Here is a 21,363-nt window from a genome sequence, read left to right as displayed (position 1 = left end):
TTGTGTTAATAATGAACCAACTCTCTCCCAAATACCTTTTCAGTATGACTTTTTTAACCTCAGTATTTAGGTTTTGTGACTTTTAGTGTGTTTCAAGTCCTTTTAAACTGAAAAGCTACAGTTACTGCACAAAGCATGTTAATGAAATGATGCATTGTGCAATGACATTTTTTTTTTTTTATTTGTCCTTAAAGCTCTGAAGGTCTAGAGATGGGTATTTAGCAAAAAACTAATTAACTATGTAGTCCAAATGAACTAAAATCAGCACCTCAAATCCATTTTTGTGCTGATGAATGGTCATATTATATAGTTCCATATAGACACAATTATTTGTTAACATCATATTTAAAGTTTGTTCAAAGCTAAGCAAGATCAGCCACACCTTTGGTTTTCTACAACTAGAAGAATGCTACTTGTGCATGTGTATGTCCTTTAGAGACATTTAACCTTGATTTTAGATGAAACAGAAAAAGAAAATGAAAAAGCCTTTGACTTGAGTCTTACTGAAATGCTGGTACTGTAGTGGTAGCAGTAGAGTACCAAACAAGCTGCTGGTCCTTGTGTCCAATCTTGGAAGTTGGATCTTGGAATTCATACACGTTCAAGATTGTAGAATTAATGGAAGGCATGTTATTATATTCAGACCATGGTAAAAATCAGCAAAAATGGTAAAAATGGTCCTGCACAGTGCTTAGTCCACTGCCAGAGCAAATCTGTCAAACCTCAAGTCCAGTCACAATGTGTTAGTATAGAGCGTCCATGGGGCTCTTCAATCCACAGAACAACCAAATTAAAAACAATACACTTCAACGGGAAGAAGTTGCATCCTCCATTGTGGTCAACTGATTTGGGATAATTATCTAGACCTTTTAATTAAGTGCAATGCCCTTATGCTCTCTTCATTCGTTTTGCAAAAAGACTCCAGAAACTTGTGAAACACATTACACTTACTTATATCAAAGACATTTTTAAGATTTTTGATGGATGCAGAAAAAAAAAATTCTGTTTGTATTAGTTCCAAATTGTTAATAAAAAAAAATAAATAAATAAAATAAAAAATACATTCCGGGGGAAAAAAATGGTTGGGCTACAGAGCCCACAGCCATTGCGTTCGAGTGTCGTGAAAAAAGCTCACATTGGACATGAGGGTGAACATCCCAAAAGGCTGACAGCATGGAGTCTAGAGGGAGCTGAGCTTCCATGATTTTAGTTTTCCTGGTTCTGTAAAGGACACAGTCCAAAAAAAGTAAATATTAAACAATACACAACATCAGATATAAAAACCATAAAAGCATTTGATGGAAAATTCAATGGGGAAAATTTAACTGCAACTAAATAACAGATCAAATTTACCAAACTGATGTACAAAATTACTTTTACAAGCTTGCCTATGCTTTGTGAATGGAAATATCATATTAGAAATTGTACTGTGAAAATATCCTTCTCTTTGTTTTATATTGCTCTAATGATAACAAATTTAGATTTTTGTTAATTAATTAATTGCTACAACTTGCATTCAAACAAGCATTTAAATTGAAAGTCACTACACTACACTACATTTAGGGTTCATCAATAATAAACCAATTTCTCCATCCATCTTCTCCTTTATTCTCTTCACTCTGACTCAGTGCACATTAAAAAATATTTAGAAACCTTTTCTTAATAGCTAATTGCAGGCTTATATTAAATGTACAAATAATTCATACCATCTATTAAGCTTATTTGCAAGAAAAAGTAAAAGGAAGGTCCTGGCCTAAATAATATGTATTATTTGCTATTTTGCAAGATGACTAACTCACTAACTAACTAACACAGTAAAAGTCAAGTTTTTTTATATTTGCCTGAGCTAAATGGACATAAAGCTAATAGTTTGATTCACATGCATCATCAGTTGCATTGTAGCAAAGAAAATTGTAATGTTTAAATAGTTTAACTAAATAATAGGAAATATAGCCAATTGAAGAAACTCACAGATAATCACAGATGAATCTCAGGTGAAGAGACGAAAACAAATGCTGTTAGTGACTTTTAACTCAGGAGAAGAGAATGGTTGATATTTTTCTGCTAAAGATTATTTACTTATTTTCTTTTTAATATGTTATTTATTCTTTTTGTCTAGTTTGGTTATTATATATTCAACTAAATGTAAATCCACCGCATTTGTACAACGTTATTATGATATGTGCCAAAAGGAAACATATTGCATTTTAAGAAAGCCTGTTGTGACAATATTGTACAATGTGAAAGGATTTTTAAAGTCTCCAATGCAAATAATTAGTGCATCTACAGTACAGTGCATCTGGGAAGTATTTACAATACTGAATGCAGTGTACAGAGACATCCTTGATAAAAACCTGCTCCGAAGCACTTTGAACCTTAGACTGGGGCGAAAGGTTATCTTCCAACAGGAGAACAACCCTAAGCACATTTTACAGATTCCAAACAAACTTCTTTCACATTGTAATTATGGGGTATTGTTTCAAGAATTTTGAGAAGATATTAAATTAAATAAATTTTGGAACAAAATGTGAAAAAAGTGAAGCACTGTGAATACTTTCCGGATGCACTGTATTAATATTTGCATACAAAACCAAACTTTATATAGGGCACTACATTCCTTGCAGCTGGGTGGTGCGCCCTCTGCTGCAGCTTCCCAGAATGCCATGCAGGCCTGAAGCAGACAGCCTGTCTTTCTGTTTCTTGCTCAGGTTCCTCACCAACCTACAAGAGACCATGGATCAGTTTCCAAACAATGCTACAGCATAAACATGAACACCATGTAACACTGGGCACTCTCTTTAAAACAGCTAATCTGCACTTGGAATTTACTGAGAAACTGTTTATATGAAACAAATAACTTTGTAACAGGTAGACACACTTACACACACCTGAAAGCACACTGCAAGCTGTTCTCAAAGCAATGAATGATTGCACTGATTAAAACTGCTAGTAGTATTGATGTAATCAGATTTCCCAAAATGTTACTTACCTAAATTCATAAACAAAAATGTCAACATAAAATTAAAGAGCAGTAAACAGAACACACCAGTGACCCTCATTCTCCTCCTGCTGCAGCTGAAGGACGTCACCGCACTTAATGATAAGATCATTTGGACTGGATCTGTGAGAACCTGCTACGGCCTTGTATTTGCTTGGGGCCTGGCAGATTTTGAAAGGAAGTTAATTTCAGGAAAATGTATTTACTGTCAATATCAAGAAACATTTTTAATGTCATGTTCAAGGTAGAAAAAAAACAAGACATTAAATAAAATCTTACAAGTTCAATATCAAAAAGAAAAACTAACTATATAAGATCTTTCAATGTGATATATGATTATTTTTATTTATTTTTCTTTTTTAAATCTATCTATCAATTAGAACACGAGTAAGTCTTGAATGCCCAATACAACATTTTGTTTATATAGACTGATGAAGACTAGAATGAATTAAAGAATGTGTGTTTAGTTTATGACATAGTTATATCATGTAGTTTGTTACTGATACCGCTCCATTTACTTTTTTTTCGATATACAAACTTATTATACATTATATTCATAGAAATATTGGGACACCTGTCATGTTCATTGTTCTTCTCCCAACTTCTACCACAAAGTTGGACTTTGAATTTTTTTTGCAATTGTGTGCCACACATTGTACATGTCTTTGGATGTGGTAGTTCCAGCACAAAGCCAGGTTCATGAAGATATGGTTTACAAGGGATGGTGTGCAAAATGTAAAGTGGCCTGCTATAGTGTTCTGACCTCAAACCTAATGAACACCTTTGGGATAAATTGGAACGTTGACTGAACCCCAGGCCTTCTTACCCTACACATCATTACCTGACTTGATTAATGCCCTTGTTGCTGAATGAGCACAATCCAAAATCAAGTAGAACATCTTCCCAGAAGAGTGGAGAATATTATAACAGCAAACTGAGACTGAATGTGGACTGAGATGTTTAAAGCGCATGTATGAAGCTCACGGTCCTTAGAGTGTAAGTTTGAGTAAGATTATTCTGAGATCAAGGGTTTCCTTACTAACAAATCAAGTTTAATCCCAGACTGCTTCAATATGGTATGGTAGCCAACAAAGCACAAAACGTTTCTAATCATAAATGCACACGTGTGTGGTCTGTGTTGGTAGTTATGGCTGTACTCATGAGCGTGAAACAAACACACTCACCAAATGAACAGCGTCGTCTTCTTCAGTATCAGACATGTTAGAGAGATTAGCTCCACTCCAGTCCTCCAGATCCTCACAGATATCAACTGAGTGAGGGGCACCTGGCCAACCTGACACACAAACAAACAGTGTGTCCTCAAAAACAATACATTTACACATTTTGTTACTAAGCACAGCTGGTAATTACGCACTGTGTCTGTTGTCCCGGTGCTGTGGAGATCGCCTATATGGGTCTGGACTGCTGTGGCCTGACTCTGTCTCCTCCGAGCTGACTGACGCTCTTTGCTTCTTGCTGTGTTAGGTGAGGAACAAGACATGCCAAAGAAGCTGAATATTAATATTTTCCCAGAAACACATTTTAACCAAAGAAACTAGCAGCACAGCATAAACTGCACCAGAAAATACAAGGCTGCATTCAGATCTAGGAACTTATTAGTACACAGCCACATGCTGAGCCAAAAGAAAACCAAATTAAGATGTGGTTTGTCAAGACATTTGAAAAAAGGATTTGTTGGCTTCATTTGCAAAAAGTGAGTTCTGCAGTAAAGGGGTATTTCATTCAAACCCTGAAAGGACATGATGTGGTCAAAGCTGATATTGGCGGGATACTAAGATCAGGCCAAACATCAGCTACTTTTTAAGCACAGTGATCGCTTCTAAGTTTGGTTTCAGCAGCCAAAACCATAGAGCCAAACCCAGTGCTGTTGGTTTTCTCATTATGTGCATTACCATGCAGATCTGCAGTATGGATGAGCATGTGGTCAGCTTCAAATGGTAAGCTATGACATGAGGGATTCGTAGCTGCAGCAGCCCTGTGTGTGTATGATGAAAGAGACTCAAAGCAGCCCGCTTTACCGCGGAGCGTCACTGGCGCTGAAAGGGGCGAGCGAGGCGTGGGCTCCGGGAGCGCAGACAAACACACGCACCCGCTGACACGGACACAAGGTCCAGACGTGGCAGGCAACCTGTAAGGACCCCACGGGAAGGCCGCATGGCCCTGCAGGAGGACAGGCAACCATACACAGTGCAGCTTTATTCTCCCTACCATCATCCTCAACACCACACACGTTTATCTTGTATCTTTTATGTATTTATACTAATTATAAACTATTATACTAACAATATACACTTAATGTCCAGTTCAAGGGCGACACCTGTATCCCTGCTCATCCATGCTATTATCCAATCAGGCAATTACTTGGCAACAGCAATGATGCTTTGATGCTAACATCAAAAATCAGACTGGGGATAAATGATTGGCGCCAAACAGGCTGGTCCAAATATTTCAGAACTTGATGATCTCCTGGGATTTTTTTTTACAGACAGCAGTCTCTGGATTTCTAATTCATGCATTTTGTATATACAGTACCAGTCAAAAGTTTGAACACACCTCCCTCAGTTGTTTTTCTTTTTTTTTTATTATAATTTTCCAGGTCACCTGATGTAGCACTTTATCACTCTTCATCTTTAACAAATATCTCTTAAATAACCTAGACGTATGTTTAGGGTCATTATCCTGTTGGAAAATGTTTCACTGGTACTGTATTTACATCAACTGAATGGCAGTTCTTTACAATACGGTAATGAACACACAATAAATCAAATCTTGAGGCAGATAGGTTTCAACAAATATCCACATTAATGGCTGATTGGATAATTGCTTTTGTATGTGTTTTCCTAATAAAGTGGTATATATCAGTTAGTTTAACTGTTCAGTGGCCACTATAATATTACATTATAATTTCAGCTCCATTGTCCTATAGGGAACAGCATTGTGGAATTAAAAAAATAAATAAATTGCACAGATGATTTAATTGCACACAATTAATTCTATACCTATTTCAAATTCTACAGTAGATATTCCCTATATAACTCAAGCAATAGGCAGTGTAAGAGCAGGGAAATGTTAGAAAATCAAATGCTAAAGAAGCTGAAGTGTGGGGAAAACAGGTAAACAGCTGCTAAATGTGCTGACCGAGCTCTAATTGCTTACAAAGGTTGAGTTTTTGATGAAATGTTTTACCTTTCAGAGAGCGGCGGGGACAGGGGAAACTGCTCAGCCAAAGGGTTGTTGTGATGCTCACCTAAGGCAATCACATGGTGGGAAAATTCTTGAGTAATATTTCTTTTAAAATATTTACACAAAAAAAGTTAATTAAAATAAAAAAAAAATATATGGCTGGTTACATGCTGACCTTTGATTAGTTTTTGCTGGTTGGTTAGAATTTTTCTGATTGCTTTCAACCAGGCAAGTTTCACTTCCACTGTCGGTGCCTTAGTCACAAAAAAAGGCAAAATATAAGTATGCAAAAGATAAAAAAAAAGATAACACATTAAACCTTGATTAAAACTCCTTATAAGGACCTCACCTGCACCATGTATACCTCCTCTCGACCACTATACCAGATCTCAAACTTCTTCACATCTCCTCCTTTCACATTCTCGGTTATGCCCACTGCACTCATCTGCAAGAGGACATGCCGAACCATTGGCTCTTGTCAATTATCACTTCTCACTACACTGCTCATTCACACTCTCTCTCTCTCTCACACACACACACACACACACACACACACACACACACACACACAACACACACACACACACACACACACACACACACACACACACATGGGAGTCAAATGAAAAACCATTGCTTAGGTCTTAATTATAAATCAAGATATAAACAGATGGGACAGCTTTCAAAATATTAATGAAGTTGTGTTTGAAGTCAGCTATAGTAAAGAGAATGTCAACGGTACTACGGCTTCAGCGCAACTCATTTACCCCTAGATTTTTATTAAATCATGCCATCAAAACAGCCATCTATTTTTGCTAGAAATACAATTTTATTCTGTACATTATGAACTTCCTTTATTTAATCTATTAAATATGCCATATGTTTGATATACAGTATCTCACAAAAGTGAGTACACCCCTCATATTTCAGCAACATTTTAGTATATCTTCTCAAGGAACACTACTATAGAAATGAAACTTGGATATATTTTAAAGTAGTCAATGTGTTATTTGGATAGCAGTATAGGTTTTATTGTCCTCTAAAAATAACTCAACATACAGCCATTATTGTCAAAATAGCTGGCAACAAAAATGAGTACACCCTAAGTGATAACAGCTGTAGGCCATGTGCAAGCCACATGTCCTATTCTTCATGTTCATGTTTTTGTCTGCTTGACTGGACCATACAAATTTGTGTATCTTTTATTAGAGCAGTTAAAATGTGGTGCTTTGAGAATTAGAATTGTTGCTCTCCACAAAGATGGCGTAGGCTATAAGAAGATCGGTAACCCCCTGAAACTGAGTTACAGTGCAGTGGCCAGGGTCATACAGAGATTTTCCAAGACAGGTTCCACTCGGAACAGGCCTCGCAAGTGTCTATCAAAGAAGTTGAGTCCTCGTGCTGTGCATCAGGTACAGAAACTAGCTTCATAGAACAGACACGAGTGCTGCCAGCATTTCTTTATAGGTTTCAGAAGCGGAAGGTCCACTTGTCAGTGCTCAGACCAAACGCAGCACACTGCAGCAAGTCAGTTTGCATGGCCATCATCCCAGAAGGAAGCCTCTTCTGAAGCTGGCTCACAAGAAAACTCGCAAACAGTTTGCTGAAGACATGAAGCATTAACCAAGAGCATAAACCATGTCCTGTAGTCTGATGAGACTAAGGTGAACTAGTTTGGCTCAGATGGTGTCTAGTATATGTGGGGACAGTCCGGGGAGGAGTACCAAGAAAATTTTGTCTTGCTCACAGTCAAGCATGGTGGTGGTAGCATCATGGTCTGAGGCTGCATGTGTGCTGCTGGTACTGGGGAGCTACAGTTCATTGACGGAAACATTGATTCCAACATGTACTGTGACATTCTAAAGCAGAACATGATGCCCTCTCTTCAGAAACTGCAGTTTTCCAACATGATACAGACCCCCAACACACCACCAAGATGACAACTGCCTTTTCTGAGAAAGTTGAAGGTGAAGGTGATTGACTGGCCAAGTTTGTCTCCAGACCTGAACCCTTTTGGGCACCTGTGGAGCTCCGTGATGACCATCCCAGGAACAACCTGTGCATATGAATTCCTTGCCCAGGAGGATTACGGCAGTGCTACATAACAATGGTGCTCACACAATAATTCAACACTTTGGACACAGTTTTGACATGTTCACTTAGCGTGAACTCACTTTTGTTGCCGGTTATTTTAACAATAATGGTTGTATTTTGAGTTATTATCAGAGGACTGTAAATCTATTCTGCTTGAGAAGATATTCTACAATGGTGAAAATGTGAGGGGTGTATTCATTAAATGTATGTATTTAAATGCAGAATTGTCAGGCTTAGTGATATATATTAAGTTTTGTTTTGCACTTTTTATATATTTATATAATGTTATAATGTGTAATAATTTGGCTGGAATGGGAATTAAGGTGTAACTTCAATCCATATGCAATAATAATAATGTTTTTCCTGTCCGCTGATGATAGGATATATTTTGTGTGCTAATACATAATTTCATGTATTCAGAAATTACATGTTTTCCCTCCAGCTGGATGATTTTCACAAGATTAATTGTGTTTATTCTGATCTTTTCAGTTGTTTTTTTTGTTTTTTTTTCTTTTCTGAATGGTGCATAATAGTCATTTGCTCATATTTTAAATGTTAATGTCATATATTAAATGTTAAATGTAATATATGACATTATATTAATGTTACATCCCATTTTTTTGCTCATATAATAAATAAGTAAATAAGCTATTGTTCCTTAGTTGTAGTTGTGACATTTCGCTCTGTATGCAGGATGCTTAGAAACTCTTAATATTACGTACGAATTTACACAGACTCATACTTTTGCTCATAAACTGAATATATAAAGTTTATACACCCTTGTTAAGAATTTTTGTCAATTTTTTTTTTTAAAAGGTGTGGGAGTAAAGACCTTTAGACAATGCTTAAAGCCGTAAGAAGGCGTCTTATTAGCGTGCTCGCTGTGATCCTCCCGTCGCTTACAGAAGAGGAGTGCACGCTCATAAAGGAACAGGTGCCTCTGCATAGGTTTGAATCGTGCAAGCTCCTTCATCCGAGTTGCGCCTCTCTTATGACTGATCCACACATTAAAGGACCCTTGCATTTGGACCCGGCCCAAATCACCCAGATCACCCTATCTCACACAAGAAACAAACACACACACACACACACACACCTACTTTACCTTCTTCCTAAACATAGCACAATGCCAAAATGAGATAAGTATTAGTATATTGTATAATAAGTTTTAACATCATATTATCTATGTATGTATATTTCACATCCCTTTTTTCTGATCTGCAAAGGAGTCTACCTTTGTATAACATAGAAACGCAGATACACAGAGCTCACCTCATACCCTGTGATGGCAATCTGGTGCATAGAATCATTAACTGATTTGAGCAAGTCCAGCATTGCAGTTAGTGCACCCTGCAACTCAGAGGCCCTCTCACCACCTGAGCTGTATTTCAGCAACTCCTGCACAACATACACATACTGTGCACTGTGATACAGAACATTCATATTTCTCACATCGTTACATATCTCTTAGCTGAATATATTCTTTTTTTCATATCAAATATATTCACACATATATATTCTCTGTGTTCCACCTTTAGTAAGAGTTGGTATTTGGTAAGACGCTGAACTGGTTTCAGCAGGTATGAATCCAGAGCAAGCTTGTGCTCCAGCTTCTTTTGGCACTCCTGAAAGACAGAAGAACAAAAAAATAAAACATCTTAACACTCTAATGTTTCACAGACTGTTCGCATTACCAATCTATATATTTTGCTATATTTCCCCTGTTGTCATATGGACGTGTGAGATAACATTGGTGCGAAACAATGCACTTTAGCTTGTGCTAATATCTTGATCTTACAGAAAATGCTAATAGTTTATTGAATATTTACTTTATTCAGCACCTCCCAATTGTGCTTTAACATATATCAGATCCCATATATTAAGCAGATTATTTTTTTATTCAGTTTAACCTTGAGATTTTCTAGATCTTTTTTGGAAAATCAAATGATTCATCTCAAAATCTGCCAATAGAACAATACAAGACTAAAATATTAGTTATTAAAGCTTAATATATAGAAATATTATTTTACTTTTCCTGTATTCAGTGCACTGCAAGTAAAATAGTGTGCACTGCAAGTAAAATACATTTTATTATTGTTCTTTATTAAGATTATTATAAATCAAATGTTAAGATTTTTTAAATATAAAATTGTTCTTTTATACATTCACTTATTTCAGGATTTTTTTTCTTTTTATACACACACACACACACACACACACACACACACACACACACACACACACACACACACACACACGCATATCTATATATACACAAACATGTAGAATAATGACATTTTAAGCTTGAAATGAGTAAAATGTTAAAAAGAATTAATAATAATGTATTATATTTAAGTATATAAATTATATATGCTTTATTTATATACTATAATAATATGAGTCAATGGTGACAATATATCAAGATATTTTCCTTGCTTAGATTATTTTATACGCATTATGCACCATATCCGACAATTTATTATTTATTACAAAAGAATGATAGTCTTTAAAGCTTTGGATACATTAAGAATTCAATGCCATCTTGCATTAAAAATATTATAAATAGATAAAAGTATTTATTGCCTTATTACTGTCATTAATTTAAAATCCAACCAAATTTTAAATATTCCATAAAAAAAAGTTGGTTAAATACCCGGAAAAAGGCACAGTCCGAAAACTGCTTCCATAAGGACTCTGATCGCGGTTTATTCTGACAGTAACATTCATACACCTGGAAGTTCTCTTTCTGAAACAAAATATACACATTATACACTGCAGCACAAAACAAACAAAAACAAATCCTGGATTCATCGTACACTAAGGGTACAAAAGAATATCATAAAAGGCTGTTTAACTACAGATGTTGTGCCATACCCGCTCTAAAAAACATGCTCCCACAGACTCAGGCGTGTCCAAACAGCTCTCCAGGTCTTGCAGGAATACTCTGGAAATCACAGGCCATTATGAAACACACAGTCATTTGGAACAGAATTTAATTAAACTCTATCTGTCCCCAGCCGACTGACTGGTTGCTAGGCATATTTATCATATTCAGGACAATATCAATAGAGCCACTGGACATACAAACTGTTATTTATCAAGACATTTAGCATTAAAATTAGCACTAAAAGCATGGACTTATAGGATATAGGATTTATACTACTGAGTAACATTAAAGCTTTTAACTTTTTGAATCATACAGAGAGCCCAAGCAGCGGTGTGCCAGAACCCCCGTAGCTGCTCTGCACTCGTCCAGCTGTGTTCTTATTGGCTTGCTTAAATCCTTATTTCACCAGCAGCTATTAAGCGATAATTAAGACGCTTTAATTGGCAGAACATCTTCATGCAGGCAACCAATTTGCCAATCCTGCCCAGCGGAGCTCAATACCCAGCGGGAGAAAACTGATCTCAAAGGCACTAACAAATGGAGCTGAGCAAACAAGATTGCGTTTGAAAGTTGCGTTTGAAAGTGAGAAAAAAGCAATAAAGGTGTGTGAGAAAATGGGATGCTCCGAGCCACTGCGCTCGTGTGTTTGTGTGTGTGTTTTTTTTTCTTCTAACAGGCTGTTTTATCTCATAGGAACAGGGATTACTTATCGTCCATGTGCTGGATTAGTTAGCACGCCGTTCATCAGCTGCAGCGTAATAAGGTTTTGAAGACGATGTGTGTGTTTGCGTGTGGCCTTGCCTGCTGTGAAAATTGTAGATATCAGGCAGGTTTCCAAACAGAATATCTCTCTTGTTGCGCAAACTGGTGGGCAGGAGAGAAGAAAGGGAGGGGTTGTCCATTTCTGCCCTGTAACCCTGCAACGCAGATCCAGCACAGAGAAGTAGAATCTCAGCTCGCTGATGTAGCTCTCATTTTTAGCAATTTCACCAAAAAGAGCAGTTTTTTCATCTGCAGCATTCTTACCAGCAACACAGTCAGAAGCTCTTCTACATATATTCTTTCTGTCTCGATCAGCTCCCTCATTACACGACTAGATAAGAAGATGCACATAGAAAAATATAAAATAGCACACAAACACATGCACATCCTGGTCACTGAACAGTTATATATTTGATCTTAAGCACAGGCCTTCATTTACTAGGACAGATGTTTAAATGATAAAAATAAAGATATGATAATGAGACAAAGATTTAAAAAAAAATTAACAGAGGAATGACAGAGAAGTTTTATAGTCTTCTTTAAAATCTCTGGTCCCTCTTGTTGCCAGTTAGGTTTGCTAAACACATAGTTGATCATTTTAAGAAACAACAGTATTTTTGAAGTAAGTATGTATTAATATACATTATATGGACAAAAATATTGGAAAAGTGAGTGGGCCGCTATTGAGCTCCGAGCTTAACCATACTGAACATCACCCCAGGCTTCCTTACCCTCTAAAATCTAGTGGAACATTTTCCCATAAGTGTGGAGGTTATTTACAACAGCAATTAGAGTAAATGTAGAATTGGATTTTCAAAAAGCACCTATGAATCTTATTGCCAGGTGTCCATAAACTGTATGTTATTTAAAAAAATTTTGAAGAAAAACACAACAGTGATGTTCGCTAATTTTTTATAACAGCTATCCTGGAGTGTTTTATACCTTCCGTATCACAGCAATTTTTTTTTTTACAAGCAATTAAAATAAAAAAAAAAAATTAAAAAACAATGCATGCACCTGTTTATTCTTAAATTTCTAGCAGCTATAAACAGTCAATCCCTCTCCTTTGCACTCTTAAACTTAATAAGAGGAGGAAAATGCAGTCTGTGATGATAATAAACTATAACGCAGTCCTGAGGAATCTCCCATGATGAAAAACTGACCATTCTGAAGCATAGTCACTGATGACTCCATGAATTTCATAAATAACTTCCAGAAATTATAATAAAATGTGTTCTTATAGAAAAGTTAATCATATCATATCATATTATATCATGTTTAAAAGTTAAAATTTTTTATTTTTAATGAATTTCATTTTTGGATTATATAGACTGCCAAAAAATTCAGTGTGAGTTAGAAATCTTTTGACCAATCAGATTTGAACATTCAACATTTTTGTGGTATAACATATTTTTTTCTGTCAAGAAGAGAAAAACAGATCAGACTCACTGTTTCAGCAGATCTGCTCCTTCCTCACCATCCACAACATAGGACAGAGGGTTGCCGTTCTGATAGTCGTGCAACACCTCAATCTGACATGTACAAAATAACGCTGTATTATACTGTACATCGAACCAATTCACATGCAAGTACGCGTGTATTATAAACGACAAGATCAGCAATGTATGCTACATGGCACTCCGCTCTGAATCTATTACCTTCCTGGCATTTGGGCTTTTACGTGTTGCTCTTTTGCTTGAGAAGTCAAAGGTGAACTTTATACTTGAATTGAGATCTGTGGAAAAAGCAAAAATGTCTTTAAAAGATAAAAAAAAAAAAAAAAAAAAAAAAAAAAGCTAAATATGAGTTTTAAGTATAAAAGCAATACTTATACACAAAGCACAGACAGAAACCAGAACTACTGAGAGTTCACTTAGAACTTAGCTTTTCAGTTGCCTAGTTTTTGGTGTGGAATAAGCAGGAGTGATCCTGTTGCCATCCTACACAGCAGGGGTCAGTATATGTTATTGAGTTTAAGGCTGATCTGATTCTTCCTAACACCCCGGCACTAAACCTTAAATCTGAATGTGTATTTTAACCACAGCTCCACTACAACTCTTTAATATACACTGCTGTCTATGCTTTTTATGAATTGTGCCAGTTTAATCTAATCAACATCACCATGATATCCTTTTGATATCCTCTAGTCTGTCTTCTTCTCTTTAATGATAATACATTTAATGATGACAATAATAATAATAATAATAATAATAATAATAATAATAATAATAGTAAACATTTACATTCCTACTCAGTTTATTGGTTTTTGTAAAGGAACAAAATAATGTTGATGTTTGTTCCTGGAGCCTGTTTCTCCTTTGACTGATTATGTTAAGTAAATATTATTGTACTTCCAAGATAGGATCAATATTTTAATGTGAAAATCGATCCTCTCAATAATACACCTGTATCAAAAGTATCCATAAAGTAGATATGCCCATTCCTTAGAGTAGTCTTTAAGACTTTTTGGCATTTGTCAGATCCCCTTAACCAATTGTGGCACTTAATTTGAACAGTTTAAAAGTTCTGATCAAGGGCCCAACAATGGCAGCTTGATGCTGGGATTTGGCCAAGGCCTTAAGTACTAAGCTCCCTCTTCCCTCTGTGTATTTGTAGGTAATCATCACTGTACCATGTTTTGGGGAAAAAACCGGGGACTTTAACCGTGATGGATTCTCAGGTCGAGGTGCTACCAGCTGTACTGGCCTCACATGTTTGTCTGCTAGTTTCTTTAGGCACATCTGTCTAGTCTGAAACAGATTCTGTACAGAGGCGTACTTCTCAAATGTCTTCTCTATATTAGCCTGGAAACAGAAGGACACAGAACACATTGACATTCAGACGTCCAGTTTTAAATCATGTATAAACATTGGATATAGGTATATATAATGTGACAATACTCATGAGTCAAAATAACTAGGAAAATAAGTGTTAACCTGCAGCTGAGGAGTGAGAACACCCTCATATTTCAAAAAGAGTAAGTCTGGCCCAGCATTAAGGAGCGCTGGTGCCCCCTCCTGGAACTTCTCTAAATCACTCAGAGCTGCCTGAGCGCCTTCTTTACAGTGAAATTTGTCTAACTGCTGATTGGCCAGAAGGAATGTGCCATCATCACACCACTTCTTGGCCTGTATACAGGAAACACAAAATAATTAAGGATTTTGACTATGAACAGCTAATCCTTAACTCTAAATCTGAGATATATTTCTAAGTGTAACAGAAGCATGCAAGTGATTGTATATGTTAATCTCACCTCCTCTAGGTGTTGCAGTAAGGCCTGCACTTGTATGAGTGTTTTGCATTTAGCACTGATGGCAGAGTTTAGTGTGTCACAGTGGTGTCTGAGCTCATTACAGCGCTGTACGATCAGAGGTGTGGCATAATGATGACCCGCAGCCAACTGGTGTCCATGCAATATCATCACCTGGGCTCGAGTCATTTCCTCCTTACAGCACAGAAAAGCATGTCAACGATATAGTTAAAGACAATTTCTGCCATCAAAAGGGGATTTTACCAGCTCGAGTTGAAATGACTAATATTTATAAATATTGAAGATCCACCTGTTCCCTGATTAAAAATGTTTATAAGAAAAACAAAAGTTTGTGGACACCTGACCATTAAATTTGTGTTGTTTTTTTTGTTTTTGTTTTTTTACATTCCAGTTCCATTTAGCTGCCATTCAGTTCCATTTAACCTCCATTCTTTTGGGAAGATATTCCAATAGATTTTGAAGTGTGGTTGTGAAGATTTGAGCTCATTCAGAAACAAAAGTATGTTTTCTCTTTTCTTGCTTCCTGGTGGCTCCATCCTCAGCATTCTCCTACCGATATACCCAATGTCCCGCCTCTGCACATGTCCAAACCATCTCAATTGCACCTCCTTCACCTTGTCTCCATAACGTCCTACATGCGCTGCCCCGCTAATAAACTCATTTCTAATCCTGTAAAGTATTTGGACGTGTGAAATAGCACAATATGCATGTCTTCCACACAATTGTGCAAAATGTGTTTGTATGCTGTAGCATTATGGTCTCCTTTCACTAAGAGGCCCAAACCTGTTTCATCAAGGCAATGTGCACAAACTGAGCTCCATCAACACATGGTTTGCCAAGTTTGGAGTGAAAGAACTTAATTGGTCTACTGACCTGAACCAAGCTGAACACCTTCAGGATGAACTGGTCTCCTCAACCAACACTGGTGCCTGATCTTCCTAATGCTGTTGTAGCTGAATGAACAAAGGGGTCTCCATAACCATGCTCCAAAATTGAGCAGAAACCCTTTCCAGTGGAAGTTATTATAACAGCAAAGTGAGAACTATATCGAGAAACAGATGTTTATGTACAAATGGGTATGATCAGGTGTCCCCAAACATTTGTCTGTGTAGTGCACAATGAACACAGTCATACATATGCGTTCAGGAACTTTCAGGAAGCTAGGAATCTTTAAATCTTCTAAAGAACCATTTTTTTGCTAAGAGCTTATGCAAGCTACCTGAGCCCTTTTCTCCAGAATATCGAGTTCTTTGATGATCTGCTCCGTCTGTGCCAGTGTTTCTCCTGTAACAATGAGCTTCCTCTCCTGAGAACTCAACTTTTCCAAAGAACTCTCCATCTGCAAAATAGAATACAGGTCCAATTGAGAGACCCAGTAGTCTTTATTTTTGGCTCCGTTCGCACTATTTTTGTGCTTGGGAGGATGAGCCTACCTCTTGAAAGCTGTGCTCATATCTCAGCAACTGCAGGTACTGCTGAAGTTTAAGGTGGTGCTTGTCAAAGAAATCATCAAAAGCCATCTCCATATCTCTCAGCTGGGCCAGCAGTCTGATAAATCATACAAAAAAACAGTAAAACAGACATTCTTAATTGTATTTTTAATACTATGTACATTACAGTGGAGGCCAAATTTGCATACATCTATACAAAATATGTTTATTCTACCTTTTTTTATATGTCCAGGCATGTTAACATGCATTTTTTTGGCACATGCCTTTGGGCATTTACTTTGTTCACATTTTAAATAATAAAACAATTATATATAGACAGAAAGATTTAAATAAGCTTCTATTTACTATATCAGAATGTATGATATAGATCTCATTGAAGAATTTCTTGAAGGATTCCAGAAACTGATGTAGTGACTTTTGTACCTCCACTGTACATGTTAACATTTGTACATCCAGCATTAAGTGAGATCAGCATTGCTTTGAAAGATTGTTGCACAAAGAAGAAGCCACTATTCTATTTTCAGCCAAAAAAATGAAAAGCAGTTTACATTTAATTACTTGCATTTTGGAGAAACCTTCTCTAGTCATATTAAACCAAAAACAAAATATAACCTTTTTAGCCCTCATCATCAGTGTGGTATTTAGGCAGAGTCATAAGATAATGATTGTAAGTAAACATTCACCATTAAAGTAGAAACAAACTGGCTTAAAAGCAACAAAGTGAATATAATAGAAAAGTGTGTCTGGTTAAAAAGGACCGTGAACCTCAGTTCAAAAGGAAGGAGAAAAAAACATGGTAAATCATTGTGAGAAGCTTGTAAAAAAGATAACCAAAGGTGCATTCATTATTTCAATCCATCCCAAAGGTGTTCAACAGGGTTGAGGTCAGAGCTCAATAGTAGGCCACCCAAGATCTTCCTTAATGGAGCCTCATATAACTGAAGGCAAATTTTAATGCTGCTATACAATTATACTGATATCCTATACAATTGTGTGCTCTTTGTGGTAATGGTATGGGGAAAAAACACATATGGCTAGATAAAACTATGTCTATAGCTTAGGTGGATGAGTGTGTACCTTTTAATCTGTATAACTAAATAACTAAATGTAACATTTATTGTAATTATATTTTCAGGTTCCTTATACTCATATATCTTCAAGTCTACAAAGCAAATTATATTTATTGTTATCACAAATATTTGCATGTATACATATATAATTGGCCGTGCCTTCGATGCAAATAAACAAGACAATATCAAAGCTATGAACACATCACTACATAATGTGCACATAGAAACAAAGTACAGTGCAAAAAGTGTTAATGAAAAGTCTAAATACTACACCAAAAGTAATATCTCTATAGAACTGCAATACAACCTAAGGGCCAGTGAAAAAAAAAACTGTAATTTGTAATTTATGAAAATATTAAAATCGTTGTTCTATTTCAGGGCTTTAGAGTAGGTCAGAGTCAGGACATTTAATTTACTATGAAGGCTGCACACCTCTGCACTGTGTCCCAGTCCTGTGTTACATCCCAGTGTGTATCTTTATTCTCCTCCTTTCCAGAAACCTCCAGGCTGGTGAGCAGGTAGCGTCCCTCCTTCATCACTGAGCTGATAGCATCCTATATTCACACAGAACAACCCAAATGTCTGTCCAAGTCCCAGCAGAAGCACACTGAACATATTGCATAACTAAGTGGCAAAGCCAAAAAAATAACTTAAAAGACACTGCAATTGTTTTTTGATTAAATGTAATGTTAAGCTGTAATTGTTTACATTGATTGATTGATTGATTGATTGATTGATTGATTTGTTTTTAATATCATCTTATTTAGAGATTATTTAAATAATTTAGAGAGTATAACTTAAGCACTATTTAAGATGGATCGGTTTTGCTAGAGGAGCTTTGGCAATGAAAGTTTTAAAAGCTTGAATTTGCCAATTTGAACAGGATCAAATATTCTTATTGATCACACACAACACAGTACAACTTGCAATGAAATGCATCTTTTTAAATTGTGAATGGGATAAATATAGATGATGAATGATTAATTTTGAGAATAAAAGTTAAATTTACAGAAGGAAGAAGAAAAATGTAACAGAGATTAACAATAAAATAGGAGTACTAAGATCAGTGGCAGAAACACAATATCTTATTTTAAACAAGTGTATTTGTGTGAAATTATTATTTGTTCACTTTACTTCCTTATTGACTCACTGACTCATATACTGACTCAGTCTCTCAATTAGTGACCCATTCAGTCATTCATTCACTTACTGACTCATTCACAAACTGACTTATACACTTCCTCACTGACTCACTCACACCCTTAAACATTTACTGACTTAATCACTGACTCACTCTCACTCTCTCACTTACTTATTTACTGACTCACTCCCTCTGTTTTACTGATTCACTCACTCACTCACTCACTCACCTACTCACTCACTGTTTTACTGTTTTACTGATTCACTCACTCACTCACTCACTCACTTACTGACTTACTTGCTTACTCACTCACTCGCACACTTGCTTAACCATTAAATTAATGACAAGCAGCCTAAATTAAAAAGCTAAATAAATGTTCCATATATTTTCATTTCCAAAGCGCTATTTCTATCGAGTATGGCACACACAAACTATGTCTGCTTTGCCTCTGCCTGGTTAGCATTAGCATTACAATTCTCTAACTAACATGATTTACCATGTGACTGTAAGAGGTGCTGATCATGGCCAGCTATCAGAATCAGAATCAGAATCAGAATCAGGTTTATTGGCAAGTGTGTTGGCAAACACAAGAAATTTGGTTCCAGTTGTTAGTGACTCTCAAAGTACAGACCTAAATAACACTATACATTTAGCTTGGACTGTACAAGACAAAACAGACAATGTGAGACAAAACCTGACAAACATATAATTTTTTTGCCCTTCTGGAAACACTTAAAAAGCCAACAGTGATTCTAATTTATTTATTTATTTAAATTGTAAATGTTTAAAAAATTGTCAATTTAAGGTTAATAATGTGGAGCATCCCCAAGAAGAGTTATGTCCTGTTGTCATTATAGCATCAATACACAGTTGCTCCTTCATCAGCTTCGGTTTTTCTCTCAAAAAAATCTAAGCTTGTCATGTTACTGAGAAACCAGAGTGCAAATGTGCCTTATAGCCAACGCACACACACACACACACACACACACACACACACACACACACACACACACACACACACACACACACACACACACACACACACACACACACACACACACGTGCATGCACATATGAACAGTACCTTTAGTCTCCTGTACTTCTCAGTGTGTGACAGCAGCAGCAACTCAATGGCATTGCTCTCCTGTGACAATTCCATCTCTGCAAACTCGGTGCCAAATGCCTGTAACATCTGAGCAACGTCCTTCACAGTCACGGCGAAAGTCTCTATAGCCTGCAAAAAGTCGAGATGCCTTATCATTAACAACAACATTAAAGTAATTTGTGATCAGTAAATAGGTGATTGGCAGTGAAGTACAGTTCTGAGGAAGATCCAGTCGCTGTGGCAGTAGTCCAGAGTGCCTCCAAATTCAGAAGTAAGTTGCTTCTCATCAATGTAGCGCAGTAAGTCAGTGACTGAACTCAGCATCAAAACCTGACACACACACAGACACACACACAATTATTGTATTGGGCATTGCTGTGAATTATAGAATAATTGTAGAAGGTCTTACAGGTAACTTGAGCATAAAATCCTCTTGGCTAAATCGGAAGACGAGGTCCGTGAATGTGCGCTGGAAGAAACTGGTTGGTCTCAGTACCAGTACCAGGTGAAGGTTTCCTGGAAAAGACACCTGAAGAATTGAAAAAGAACAGTATTTAGCAGTGTATTATAAATAATAAAGAGTTAATATCCTAAATTCCACATGACTGATAAATAGCTGCACCAATAAAGTTACATTTTAAACAGAAAATACAAAAATTACGTTTACAAAACAAAAATTCAAAACATTTTTGCAATTTTATATATAATCAATCCTAATTATGATAAACCCAAGGTATTTACTGGTCAGGGAAAGGAAACACTCAAAAAGAATCTCATATTAGCACATTTTGGTGTATTCTTTTAGATTTGTTAAGGTACGATAATGTAAATTGAATATTCACAGTTCATCTGGTAGGTTAGCATCTAAATTATGGCTAGCTACAGCTTAAAAAAAAAGAGCTACACATTTATGTATTGGCAAGCCAGCCTACAGAAAACATAAAAATCCTGGCCTTAAAATTGCAGGCAAATTATTTTCACCCCATTGGTGTTCATTACATTTTTTATTGTCTAGAACTAACTGTAATGAATGTCAGAACAGTGCGATTTGAAGAGGAAGACTATTTGTAAAACTATAAGTGAGCTTTGTGAAGGATTTTAAACATCCCAGACATTTTGCTTTTTTCTGTCGGAGACAAGTGGCACAAAACATTAACTGTAAGGTTGCTGATCATTAAGAAATTTTGTACTGTATTGTCTCCACAAAAAAAATATTTGTGTCTAAGGAAAAAAGGCTTAAATCACAGGTCATAGTATGTTTAAACTCACATTAGTAATGTAATTTATTAGATTAATGGTTTATTCTTGGCATATTTATTATCAATTTTCTCTCTGTGTAAATTCTAGCTGCTTCTATAACACTTTAATTTCCCCATGCAT

The 21,363-nt window shown here is 36.3% G+C and overlaps 1 protein-coding gene across 2 annotated transcripts in view; it reads right to left on the bottom strand.

Annotated features, from left to right (window-relative positions):
• Positions 1-1,174: 1,174 nt before the first annotated feature.
• The window catches only part of mcf2a (MCF.2 cell line derived transforming sequence a), a 38,807-nt gene continuing 18,618 nt past the window's right edge, over positions 1,175-21,363 (bottom strand). The window contains exons 5-30 of one of the 2 annotated variants that reach the window (XM_083560024.1): positions 20,393-20,512; positions 20,197-20,313; positions 19,963-20,112; positions 18,170-18,291; positions 16,650-16,764; positions 16,436-16,555; positions 15,199-15,390; positions 14,882-15,073; positions 14,578-14,749; positions 13,604-13,680; positions 13,395-13,477; positions 12,210-12,276; positions 11,985-12,100; positions 11,171-11,240; positions 10,950-11,042; positions 9,829-9,921; positions 9,569-9,694; positions 9,129-9,350; positions 6,552-6,647; positions 6,378-6,456; positions 6,206-6,266; positions 4,374-4,474; positions 4,183-4,292; positions 3,047-3,159; positions 2,620-2,721; positions 1,175-1,223 (exon numbers count right to left, since the gene is read on the bottom strand). In XM_083560024.1, coding sequence (XP_083416150.1) covers positions 1,181-1,223; positions 2,620-2,721; positions 3,047-3,159; positions 4,183-4,292; positions 4,374-4,474; positions 6,206-6,266; positions 6,378-6,456; positions 6,552-6,647; positions 9,129-9,350; positions 9,569-9,694; positions 9,829-9,921; positions 10,950-11,042; positions 11,171-11,240; positions 11,985-12,100; positions 12,210-12,276; positions 13,395-13,477; positions 13,604-13,680; positions 14,578-14,749; positions 14,882-15,073; positions 15,199-15,390; positions 16,436-16,555; positions 16,650-16,764; positions 18,170-18,291; positions 19,963-20,112; positions 20,197-20,313; positions 20,393-20,512 — 2,952 coding nt within the window. In that variant the 3' untranslated portion in view covers positions 1,175-1,180. Of the gene's footprint in view, positions 1,224-2,619; positions 2,722-3,046; positions 3,160-4,182; positions 4,293-4,373; positions 4,475-4,913; positions 5,180-6,205; positions 6,267-6,377; positions 6,457-6,551; positions 6,648-9,128; positions 9,351-9,568; positions 9,695-9,828; positions 9,922-10,949; positions 11,043-11,170; positions 11,241-11,984; positions 12,101-12,209; positions 12,277-13,394; positions 13,478-13,603; positions 13,681-14,577; positions 14,750-14,881; positions 15,074-15,198; positions 15,391-16,435; positions 16,556-16,649; positions 16,765-18,169; positions 18,292-19,962; positions 20,113-20,196; positions 20,314-20,392; positions 20,513-21,363 lie in introns of those variants that run through there. The other variant, XM_083560025.1, reaches the window with a different exon arrangement.

Source organism: Silurus aristotelis (assembly GCF_946808225.1).
Source record: "Silurus aristotelis genome assembly, chromosome: 14".
Lineage (NCBI taxonomy): Eukaryota > Metazoa > Chordata > Actinopteri > Siluriformes > Siluridae > Silurus > Silurus aristotelis.
Note: the sequence above shows the minus strand (reverse complement) of the source record. Positions and strands in the feature narration are given on the sequence as shown.